General features: G+C 52.4%; 1 protein-coding gene and 1 pseudogene across 1 annotated transcript in view; both read left to right on the top strand.

Annotated features, from left to right (window-relative positions):
• Positions 1–1,536: 1,536 nt before the first annotated feature.
• The window catches only part of ATP6V0D2 (ATPase H+ transporting V0 subunit d2), a 31,476-nt gene continuing 20,515 nt past the window's right edge, over positions 1,537–12,497 (top strand). The window contains exons 1-2 of the mRNA XM_070392212.1: positions 1,537–1,863; positions 12,214–12,385. Of these exons, the coding sequence (XP_070248313.1) occupies positions 1,734–1,863; positions 12,214–12,385 (302 nt within the window). The 5' untranslated portion in view covers positions 1,537–1,733. The remainder of the gene's footprint in view (positions 1,864–12,213; positions 12,386–12,497) is intronic.
• On the top strand, positions 7,919–8,653 carry LOC138992993 (ubiquitin-conjugating enzyme E2 S pseudogene; annotated as a pseudogene).

The following is a 12,497-nucleotide window of genomic DNA, read 5'->3' as shown; positions in this document are numbered from 1 at the left end:
GCGACAGAGCAGTAAGTTCAATGACACCTCAAGATGGAATCAGCAAATTCCAAACCGTGGGAAAGTGGGGAACAATGACCCAGCCACTTCAACAGCAAGCAGCCAAGTGGGAGGGGAGGCGCCCCTGCAAGGACGTGAAAGGGACATATAAACCCAACGTCACGTCCACAACCAAGCGTAAAACAAATAAAATTTATGTCGAAACAGTTTGAACATTGACGATATATTTAATGTTGGGAATAACTTTATTGCAATAGAATTGTGATGACATTGTAAAAGAATCTTTACCTTTTAGAGATACCTACGGAAACGGTTAAGGATAAAACAATAGGATATCTTGGAGTTACTTGACAATTATTCAGGGTGGGGAGGAGGAGGGCAAGGTCAAAGGCCACCACCTGTTTTTGTAAATAAAGTTTTATTGGAACACAGTCTCACTCATTCATTTACGTGTGGCCAAGTGGACTGGTTGCTACAGAGACAGCCTTTCCAGAGAAAGCCTGCTGATCCCACAAAGCTGACCCACCTCGGCCTGAGCGGTGACTATTGAAGCTGGGTGATGGATTTGTGGGGTTAATCCTGGCATTGTTTCCTTTCATGCAGTCTGAAAGGTCTCATAACAAAGAAGTTTAAAACAAAAACAAACAAACAGGAAGACCTGGATTAGGATTCTTCAGTCTGCCTGCTTGGATTCCCAGTCAGGGCACATGCCCAGGTTGCAGGCTCAGTCCCCAGTAGGGGGCATGCAGGAGGCAGCCCATCAATGATTCTCTCTCAGCCTTCATGTTTCTACCTCACCCTTCCTCTATCTGAAACCAATAAAAAACATATTTTTTTTTTAAAAAAAGGCCCTCTCTGCCCTGGCAGGGGTGGCTCAGAGGTTAGAGTGTCGGCCTGTCGAGGGGTCAAGGCACATTCCTGGGTTGCAGGTTCCATTCCATTCCTGCCCCCAGTGGGGCAGGTGTGGAAGGCAACCAATCATTGTGTCTCTCTCAAATAGATGTTTCTCTCCCTTTCTCTCCCCCATGCCCCACTCTCTAAAAATCAATGGGAAAAATAAATATCCTCACTCCTTGGGTGAGGATATTTTTTTTTTTTAAAAAAAAGGCCCTTGTCTGGCCGGTATGGCTCAGTGGTTGGGCAGTGACCTATGAAGCAGGAGGTCACAGTTCAGTTCCCCGTCAGGGCACATGCCCGGGTTGTGGGCTGGATCCCCAGTGGGGGGCATGCAGGAGGCAGCCCATCAATGGTTCTCTCTCATCATTAATGTTTCTGTCTCTCCCTTTCTCTCTAAAATCAGATTTTAAAAGGCCCTCTCTTTCTTCACACTGCTAGTCACTGCTAGTCCTGAAGACATGAGAACAAATGTGGTTTACATTCCAAAGCTCCGCTGGGGGAGGGATGTTTACAAAACATTCAGGTGTTTCTCCTTCCCTGGCAAAGCTGGGGCAGGCGGGGCTCTGGGCACCGCAGCCCGCCCCGCCCCCTCACCCCCACCCCCCAGGGGGGCTCCTGGGCTGATGGGTCATCCAGATTATTCACTGTTGCCATCAACACCACTGAGCCCTCTGCTCAAAGCCACTGACACCGGAGAAAACTAGTCACAAAGACCCGACTGTCAGCTGACAGTGACTCCTGTGCAGCCAGAGCGTTTCCAGACGGCGAGGCTCCAGGGCCCAGGACGCTGCTCCCGCCAGACCCGCTGACCCCACCTCGGACCCTCAGCCGTCCCCATGCTGGGAAGCGCCGAGCTGTGCTTCAATGTGGACCACGGCTACCTGGAGGGGCTGGTGCGAGGCTGCAAGGCCGGCCTCCTGACCCAGCAGGACTACCTCAACCTGGTCCAGTGCGAGACCCTGGAGGGTGAGCTGACCCCAGCGGTGGCGGGAAGGGCTTCGGGAAGGGCTGCCGTGGGAGGAGCAGGGGAGGGCGGGTCCCAGCAGGAGCCCAGAGCGGGTCCTCCTCCAGGGCCGGGGGTCCTGAGCTTGGACCAGGAGACAGTTAATCTCCGTGTTCAGGATTCTCTGCGTGAAGTGTGCACTTCCTTCCCTTACGAAGGTAGGGGCTTTGTCACCAGCAGAAAGTCAGTATTTTCAGATGCTGGCAGTTCTGCCGGTCCAGCAGGAGCACAATGCCGTACATCTTCATACTTGGTAACTGTGCTGTAATGTATTTGGTTTCCTTTGAAGTCCTACCTGTTTTCACTCTGCATATCTGTATATATTATTTGGATAAAGACATCCCCAAATTGCCCAGGGACCTACGGGGGGGAAAAAAAAAAAAAGCTCTGAGCCTCGGTCCAGAGAATGGCACTCTCCCAGTTTCCCAGCCTCGCTGACAGGAGGGTTTTCTGGGTTTGTCTCTGCTGCTTACAAACAGCACAGAGGCCTGAGGTGAGCCAGCGGGTGCGGTCGGGCCTGCAGGTGCCCTGGAGACCTGGGCTCTTGTTCATAAAGTGCGATGGTCACGCCGCTCAGTCCAGCTGTTTGGAGAATAGATGAGTTGTACGTGGGAGAATGTTGTCAGAATGGGAAACACTCTGCAAAGGGAATTATCTGTGTTTTGAAACCAGTGGGTTGAGGTCTGGTCGACAAGAGAAGCTGTACATGTGTGTTGTAGACAACGCGGTGAGTTTAGAGATTTGTGTCCACCTGTGAAACCACCACCACCTCTGCCACAAACCTCCTCACTCCACACGCTTCCCCCTTCATCTTCGTCATCACTGTTATGACTGTTATTGTTGGGGGTGTTAACGACAGGCTCCGGGCTGCTCTGTAGATCCCCACGACCTGCTCCTCTTGTAAAACCGAAACTCTCTGCCCTTCAACACCTCCCAGGCCCCCTCTCCAGAGATTATCTCTAAGCTACAATATTTTCAAAACCTTATCGAAGACATCACGTGGTACAGTATTATTATTCTTAAAAACAGCTACTCACTCATTTCAAAACACACTTATAAAATCAGTACTGGATGTGTCCATAAGAAGGTGCTTTAAAGCTTCCAGATTATTCTAGAAAAAGGAAGAAAGCTGCAAGGATCCAGACTGCAAAAGCAAAGCGGAAGAAGGTGAAGGTGACTTTGCAGGCGGAGGGGGGAAGGGGGGTGTGAGGTGGGGGGGCGGGGGACCTGAGGTCGGTCACTTGTGGATGGCCTGACCAGTCGGAGCCGGTGGAGGCCCAGCCGCCCAGGAGAGATGCACATCTCCTTTCATGGCTATGGGAACAGCCGGGAAAGCTTCTAGACGCCAACTAATGCTGTTGGCTACAAATAATAAACATGACCCCAGCTCCTAGTCACGTCAGCGTGTTATATGAGGAGTGGGGGGACTGAGGGGTCTCATAAATCGAAAATCTGCGTAAATTGAGGTAGGAAAAAATTAATGGATATGGCAGAATGAGAGCTTCTGAGAGAAGTCATTTGAATAAATTCTATTTAGTTTTCAGTCAAACTTTCAAATGGGCTAAGAAATGCAAATTTAAACTCAGATACAGAAATGTCTTCAGGATACACAACCAGGCGTAGGCAGCTCTCTAAAGAATGCCAAGAGGAACCGCCCTCGGCCTCAGCTGGGGGAGGAGGGAAGGTTGCAGACGGGAGACCTGAAGAATGAACCTTCTCAGTGAATGCACACGGTGCACACGCAGAACGCCCACCTGGTGTCGGGGGAAGGGCCCGAAGTCATCCCTGGAGTCCCACGTGAGGGCCTCTATGTCCTCCGTGGCTTCTTGTCTTTGCTTCTCATGTGTCTCTCTTTCTTTCCTCCTAATAATATATTTCCGACCATTTTTGCACAACTATGTTTGAATCCGTGCCAATCGGCTCTCTGCAGCTCCCAGGAATATCAATGTGATCATGAAACTGTGGGTCATGAGTGCTGAGGAGATCAGTCTAAACACGACAAGGGTCTCACGTCCTGGGCTAGGAGCCGGGGACCAGCGGCCATGACTAACCTAACCGTCCTGCCATCCTCGGATGGAGGACAGGTCTGTGTCCGTTGTTCACTGGAATGTCTGCCTCTGAGCTGGGTTAGGGTCCATGGCCAGGTCCCGTTTGTTCAGAGCTCCATTGGACATAGAAACTGTGCCCTCCTGGTTATGTCACAGGCTGTTGGTTGTAAGTAACGTGAATGGCAGTGCACCTGTTGCATCTGAGAGAACCCCAGCCGCCTGCAGCCGCCCTATCGGACAGAAGTTAAGGACTTTGGGATTTGTTTGCTTTTGCATACGATATGCACCATGAAATGGTGGATAAACAAGATTGGGGGTAACAGCATCACAAGAGTACTGTGTGCTGAAGCAGACACTTTCTAGAAAAGAAAAGCTAACTTGGCAAAAATAAGTCCTCTAATCTTTAAAAAAGAAGTGTCCTGATATAAGCATATCGTTTTTTATTGATTTCAGAGGAAGGGAGAGGGAGAGGGAGAGAGAGAAGGAGAGGGGGAGGGAGAGGGAGAGGGGGAGGGGGAGAGAGAGAGAGAGAGAGAGAGAGAGAAACATCAATGATGAGAGAAACATCAATTGGCTGCCTCCTGCACGCCCCCTATTGGGGATGGAACCCACAACCCAGGCTGGGAATCGAACCTTGACCTCCTGGTTCATAGGTCCACACTCAACCACTGAGCCACACTAGCCAGGCCTCAGCATATTGTTTTTAAACCACTTGCAAGGAGCACATAAGGGTTCCGGTGGGTTCGGAAGCGAGGAAAGCCCAGACAAGCCCTGCAAAGCCCTGGCTCGTGTTTGTGCAGAACTGTGTGCGAGTGGCCACAGCACTCATCTGTTCCAGGCTGCCCCTGAGTGACGGAGCTGAGTCGCCCGGGGCCTCTGACTCAGCCCCTCCAGGGCCAGGAGAGGGAGCTGGGCCGGGTCTGCTTGGAGCTGCATTCTTTACGAGAGACTTGAACCAAATAGCAACGGCGAAGGGTAGATGACCCCCTTGTCTACCCAGAGACCGCGGCCTCTGCTGGCTCCGCAGCGTGGCTCCCCGGAGGTCAGAGGCCGGACCGCAGTCCACGGCCTGTCAGGCCACTGGGCCCTGATCCAGCCGTGCAGGAGCGCCTCCGGCTTCTCAGGGCAGCGCTCTGTATTCCTCCGACTGTTAAATTATACATAAGACTTGTGAACATCCTTTCCCCTTCAGAAAAGACAAGGCGGTACCATGAGCGCTTCAGGGCTCTGGAATTCAGTAATAATAGTTTTTTCTAAAATAAACGGGTGAGGTGAGAGGACTCGACCAGCCGTCACGGGACACACGGTCCGAACTGTTTGGAAGGGACAGCAAGGTGCAGGTTAAATCTCAACAGTGACGTCTCTCGAAGGGACACGACCTTCATTCCTTTTCAGCGGTGCCTTCTACAACCCCTAGGAAGCTCCTTCTCCCTGCAGCCAAGGAAGTGCAGGTAGAAAAGGAATGTCCCTCCCCTGGTTGGGTTGTTCAGTGGGGTAGAGCATCCTCAGATAGGCCAAGGTTGTGGGTTCTATCTCTGGTCAGGGCACATAGAAGAATCAACCAATGAATGCACAAACAAGTGGAACAACAAATCTCTCTCTCTCTCTCTCTCTCTCAATAGATAAATAAAAAAAAATTTTTTTAAAGGTATAGTCCGTGCCCTAAAAGGGCTTTTATGCTAGAGAAGAAAATAATATCCCTGAAATGCCGTCTCCCTGGCCTACGTCCGGTTTCCAGGGCGATCACAGATTTCTGAGGATGTTTTGTAAATTAAATCGTAAGAATTCCTGGGGCTCCCTGAGGACCCTGAACTGCAGTGCATCTACAACAAGAATTAGTCTCTGCTAGGCTCTTGAATTCCTGAAATAATTCTTCCCATTTCATGGTTATGGTTAGTGGTGTTGGAGATGTGATTCCAAATTTTGGGGGACAGTCAGTTGGAAAATGCCAATGAGATGGGTGGGGGAAGGGAGTTGAGCTGGAGAGCCATTCTGGGCCCACAGGAAGGTTAATGAATTACTGATAAGGAAAACTAAAGCATGTGGGTGGGCTGGAGCCAGCTGGCTCCGAGACTGGACTGCCTGGAGATAAGGCTGGAATTTGGGCTGGAAAAGGTGGAAGGGCCTTGAAGGTCTAATCGCGGGGTTTTGAGATGCTGAATGAGAGTCGGATACTTGCTGCTTGACACCAGGAGCGGGTTATTTCTCTGGCCTCCATTTTCCCCTATGAGATGGGGTTATGTTAAGGTTAAGAGACAACGTCTGTTAAAACCGTCCTGTCTGTGAAGAGTCCATTAGGAGGTGGCCACAGTGACAGGCGGCCACCAGGGTTCTGAGCCACAGGTGGAGGGTGAGACTCAGAGGCCATCACGGAAATGCAGGCGATGTGGGGTGGGTGATAAGACCCCAAAGAGGACGATGCTTCATCGCTGTAAGCAGCGGTAAATGAGCGAACACGGGGAAGAAGTCGGGTTTCATAGACATTGATATAAATATTAAAATCAGAGTAATTGTAAGACATAATGGTCAATTCCAATATTTTGGTTGGAAAAAAATCTGGTTTAGAGAGTAAAAGCCACAGTTCATAGACAACTGAATCAAATTAATTTGGGTGTAGAGGCTACAAGTGAGAAGAAAAAGGAATTAATATTACAGTGGCTTCTGCACGCTGGCTCCTCACCGCCATCTGGTGTAATCCTCACCACAGCCCCACAGCGTGGGTTCTATACCCATTTGTAGAGGAGGACACTGCAGAGGGTGGGGGCCACAGGGCCTGAGCAGAGGGCACCCTGCACAGGTGCCCCTGGAGGGGCTGCCTTGGCCTCGCCCACCTGGCGAGCGGGTCTGCACGCTTAGTGAGGCCCAAACAGGAAGCTGCCAGAACACAGATAACAAACTCCATTTTCTAAAACTGATCTGCCCAGTAAATTAATAGATGACCACGCAGCCCTGGTCTTTGTCCTGTCTCACTAGTGATCGGGGAATTCCCTGACCCAGGGACTGAGCCCGGAGACCCATTTTCCACTGTGACCCTTAACCTGCATGCCCCTGCACACGCCTGCACACATGTGTGCACACCTACACACCCCTGCACACGCCTGCACACGCCTGCACACCTGTAAGCCCCTGCACACTCCTGCGCACATGTGTGCACACCTACACACCCCTGCACACGCCTGCACACCTGTAAGCCCCTGCACACTCCTGCGCACATGTGTGCACACCTACACACCCCTGCACACGCCTGCACACCTGTAAGCCCCTGCACACTCCTGCGCACATGTGTGCACACCTACACACCCCTGCACACGCCTGCACACCTGTAAGCCCCTGCACACTCCTGCACACATGTGTGCATACCTACATACCCCTGCACACGCCTGCACACCTGTAAGCCCCTGCACACTCCTGCACACATGTGTGCATACCTACATACCCCTGCACACGCCTGCACACCTGTAAGCCCCTGCACACTCCTGCACACACATGCACACACGCACACACTCCTCTGTGTCCCATGCTCTGATATTTGTTAGGACAGCCTAATAGAGGCCTTTTTTCTATTGCTGTTTGGGACGTAATAATCTGATCTAATTGAAAGTGATCCCACAGTTTGGACATTTTTCATGTTCTCATTTGTATAAAAAAGAAAAAACCCTCCACTTGCTGCACAGCTTCTCTGGGTGAAGAAGCCGTGAATTTCCAATTGCTCTGTGCCTCCCTGGGCGCCGTCCCTGGGCGCTGTCCCCGCAATGGGGGCGCTGGGGGAGGTCACCCAGATTCACTGGCAGAGGCTTTCACGCCTGCAGTTAAGAAGCCTGTTTATTGAGTGCGGCCGGCACCTGGGGCGAGCGTACCTGCGGGCGAAGTGCGCCGCGGCGTAGGAGGCGGCAGGGAGCGGAGAGGAGCCACCCGGGCCTCGCTAGGGCCGCAGCGGCAGCTGTTGGGCCCCCCGCCCCGGCCAGCCCGCGGCCCAGAGAACGCAGGAAGGGGGCCGGGGGGACCTGCCCCTGGCCGGCCGCAGTCATGAACTCCAATGTGGAGAACCTGCCCCCCCACATCATCCACCTGGTGTACAAGGAGGTGACGACGCTGACCACAGACCCTCCCGATGGCATCAAGGTCTTTCCCAACGAAGAGGACCTCACGGACCTGCAGGTCACCATAGAGGGCCCTGAGGGGACCCCGTACGCCGGAGGCCTATTCCGTATGAAACTCCTGCTGGGGAAGGACTTCCCTGCCGCCCTGCCCAAGGGCTACTTCCTGACCAAGATCTTCCACCGAACGTGGGCACCAACGGCGAGATCTGCGTCAACGTGCTCAAGAGGGACTGGACGGCTGAGCTGGGCATCCGGCACGTGCTGCTGACCATCAAGTGCCTGCTGATCCACCCCAACCCCGAGTCCGCCCTCAACGAGGAGGCGGGCCGCCTGCTCTTGGAGAACTACGAGGAGTACGCGGCCCGCGCCCGGCTGCTCACGGAGATCCACGGGGGAGCCGGTGGGCCCAGCGGCAGGAGGCCCGAGGCCAGCCGCTCCCTGGCCAGTGCAGCTTCGGCCTCCTCCACCGACCCCGTGGCCCCTGGGGGCCCGGGAGGGGCTGAGGGGCCCATGGCCAAGAAGCACGCAGGCGAGCGCGACAAGAAGCTGGCGGCCAAGAAGAAGACGGACAAGAAGCGGGCTCTGCGGCGGCTGTAGTGGGTGCTTCCTCCACACCCGCCCCACCCTCAATCTGTCTCTAAGTTATTTAAGTTATGGCTGGGGGGGCGGGGGGGGGGGCACTGGGACCCGGATTTGTTTTTCTAAATAAAGTTGGAAAAGAAAAAAAAAAAAAGTTCCCATAAAGAGAAGAATCCACACAGCAAAACAGGAAACTGAATTATAGGAAAATCTGAGAAAGAACAATCGACATTGACCTGAGACATATCCTGATCAAGTTACTATGATTCAAGACTAAAGGAATTCTTTAGACATTCGAGCAAAAGTCAGTCATTTCAGGAGACAGAATAAAACTGCCCCACCCTGTGCATGTGCCATAGGTGCCAGGAGGGTGTCACAGAGTCCTGAGGGGAGAACGCGTCCCCCTTCCGCCCCGGGCGTGGCCAAGTCGTAGTTACAATGTCAGGAAAATAAGGAGATAGTCTAGTCTCAAGAACTCATGCTCCTTCCTGAAAGAATTTCTTCACCATGAGGTGGAGCCAACCCAGGCCTCAGAACGGAGGAGCTGTTGTCGGAGGACGGCTAATGCAAACACCGAGTCCACTTAGGCACAAGAGCCGTGGTTGTGAAATAGAATGCAAACACTGTAAACCCCGGAAGGTAAAAGTAAGAGAGCGGACAAAATCGGAAACTGGGACATGGGAGCGGAAGAAAGCACAACTGTGCTGATTTCCTCTTCTTGTAATTTCACAAGTCGTCCCGTCTAAGATTAAAATGCACAGTAAACTTTTTTAAAAAGAAGCCTGTTTATTCCAAATTGTTTCTCCAGAGTCTGATTCATCACGTACCTACCCGATGAGCACTTGGGAAATGACTGAACACACCCACTTGGGAATTATAAACCTGCGTGAAGCAGTGCTGTGTTGTTGGCCCATCGTGGCCGGGGCAGGCTTCCGGTCCTAAGATGCTCTTAGAGTCGGAGTGCGTGTGCTGGGCCATCGGGGCGCCCATCGAGCTCTGCGAGGCATTTAGGTTCAGGGTCTCCCTGGCGGCCCGAAGGCTTGAGAGTTGTTTTGCTTAAAAGAAACATGTGTTAATGCAAAGAGCACTCAGACCTGTAAAGAATTTTGTGAGTTTATTTGAGCCAAACTGTCCACATACGCTGGGAAGCAGAACCACAATGAATTGAGACCATGCTCCGGAGAATGGCGGGTACATCTGCAGTTATACATTGCAATCAAAGGAGAGGACGCAGGTGGGTTACATGAAATCCACTGGTGATAGTTAAGGGGGTGGGAGAAAGCAAAGTGGGGAGACCTCTGGGCTGGGATAAAAGTGAAATGACGGGCGTGTGCTTCTGTCACACAGATGGCTACCGGACATTTAACATCATTCACTGTTGACAATTACCTCGGTAACAGTAACAATGAGGGAATGTCCTGGTGCCATTTGTTGTGCCCTGAGGCGGGGGGGGTTACAAGTTACCCAGACATCTTGCAGGTATGTTATCATCGAGGCAAAAATGGGCTCAGTAAAGATCTAAGTTGATCTTTGTCAGGGAAAATACTGGCCTAGGACATGACTACCCAGCATAACCTGTTTGTAGTTAAATATTTAATTTTCAGACCATCTTTTGTGGTTATTTTAGCTCTTTGAGCTTGCACAACTGCCATGCAGGCCTTCCCTGAACTAGTCAGGTTAGCATATGGCCTCTTTCATCCACACATGTCACATGAGCAAATGTCACGGTTTCTACAGAATGCCCTGTGTCCCTTCTGTTGGCCAACACACTGAGCATGCAAACTGTCAAATAATAGGAAGATCTGAAAGAAAAGACAAATGAGACATGGCCAAAAAAAGTGTATTTTTAAATTAAGCTAATTAAATACGTAATTGAGCAAGTAAATTCTGCAGCCGGACAAACAGCATTCCCGACGCATAACCTCCTCCAGATCCTGAGGGGCCCTGGCCGCTGAACGGAATTGCACATTTAAGAGTCACTGCTGCCTCCCTCTCGCCACCCCCACCAGCCATGCCCACCGTGGCTTCCTGTGTCCTCAGGATAGGGTGCCCTGCCCAGCCCCGCTTGGAACACCCCTGCTCGTTCCCTGGCTCGTTTCTCTCGCTCCCCCTCTCCCCTGAAGCTCTGGCGACAGGGGCTGCGGTGGCCCAGCCGGCCCCCGCGCTGACTCACGGTGCCCTTCCTCTCGCTCCTGCGGTCACGGAGGCGCCCCGGGCATGGCAGCCTCCAGGGCATGTTCCTGGGCTCCTGTCCCTGTGGACCTGGCCTGCTGTGTCCCTATCAGTCAGGGTCCTGGTGTCAATCGCTGGACTTAGCTCACAGTTGGACCCTCTGTGTGTGGTGCCTCGTCCCCCATCAGACTGCATTTCCTTGGGGACGAGGAGTTCCTGTGGTCAGCGCCCAGCAGCTGTTTCATCAACGCTGAGTGAAGGCCCACGCGCTGCAGGATGCGATAGAAGCCTGGTTGTGTGCTAGATGGTGCCAAAGAAGTCTCTGGTATTCAGACACTTAATAACATTTAACTATGGGTGCTTGGCTCTAGTGTAATGGCCTGTGGGTTAACGCCTTGTGACAAGTGCTGCTCAAGAAGTGTCCTCAGGGAACTGGGAAATTCAGACGCGTGAGAGCAAGTGATTCTGCTGAGAACTCAGGCTGCACAGAACAATGGGTAACCTAATTGAACGGGTTGGCAATAAAATACAGATTTTAAGTGGCTCTGGAGTCAGATAAGCCTGGCTTAGAATTCGTTAATCATCGTGACCTTGAGCCAATTATTGACCTCTCTGAGCATCAGCTTCTTATCATTCCCGCCTCCTAGGCTCGCCATTAAGTGAGCTAATACATGCTTAGCACACTAAGCCCTGAGTCACTGGTAACTACTGTTTCACTGTTGAAGGATCCGTTAAAATGGGCAGATCTGGGGGAAGCTGGGGGCTCCTGGCGAAGGTGGGGTCAGCATTGACAAAAGGAAGGAGTCTGGGGAACACGCCTTGCTGAGGAGGAAGCAACAGCAAGTGGAATTTAATTCAATAACCTGGCAGCCAAGAACATTTGATCAAAGCTGCTGGCCTGTGCCTGAGGAAACAGTTGATTTTAGGGTCAGGAGACCTGGTTCGAGCTCTGCCCCATCTGACCGCGCCCTGTAGCCCCAGGCTCGGTGTCCTCATCCGTAATGAGGTGCCGCCTCCCGCTCCGCTGGCCCATGTCACTGAGGAACGTCTCTTTTCCACACGTTGGGCTGGACCCCCAGGTCCTTCTCAATAGTTTGCCGAGCAGCTACTTCCAGCTCCAGGGAAGCTCCTGGCCACCTCTCGCCGGGCGGTCATCAATGTTCTCCGGCCGCACTAGGAATCCTGGACTCAGGTCACTGAACATGAGTGTTGTGTCAGAATACCCGTATCAATACTGAGTGGGTTGCTTTAGAGAAATCCGCTGGTCTGAATCATGCATAGACCTCAGGCGGTGGGCTGTGAGGTAATAATAATTCACGTGCGTCCGCGTAAAGCTTGCATAAATTCAGTGACGACTGCAAAGGCTGTTCCTGTGTGTTCACCGCTAACCGCTCTGGGTTTCGTTGGGTTTCAGATCTGAAAGTTCACCTGCAGACCACCGATTACGGCAACTTCTTGGCTAATCAAACGAATCCCCTCACTGTTTCCAAAATCGACACGGAGATGAGGAGGAAGCTGTGCGGGGAGTTCGAGTATTTCCGGAATCACTCCCTGGAGCCGCTGAGCACCTTCTTCACCTACATGACGTGAGTGGCGGCCGAGGACGGTTCTAGACCTTTCCTGTTGCTCTCAGGTCTGAATGCGTCCCGACCTCAGCAACTGCGGGGCTCAGGGGCCGCATCCCATGGTGAGAAACCA

This window comes from Myotis yumanensis, unplaced genomic scaffold (assembly GCF_028538775.1).
Source record: "Myotis yumanensis isolate MYYU_CA2020_CCGP unplaced genomic scaffold, mMyoYum1.0.hap1 SCAF_15, whole genome shotgun sequence".
Lineage (NCBI taxonomy): Eukaryota > Metazoa > Chordata > Mammalia > Chiroptera > Vespertilionidae > Myotis > Myotis yumanensis.
Note: the sequence above shows the minus strand (reverse complement) of the source record. Positions and strands in the feature narration are given on the sequence as shown.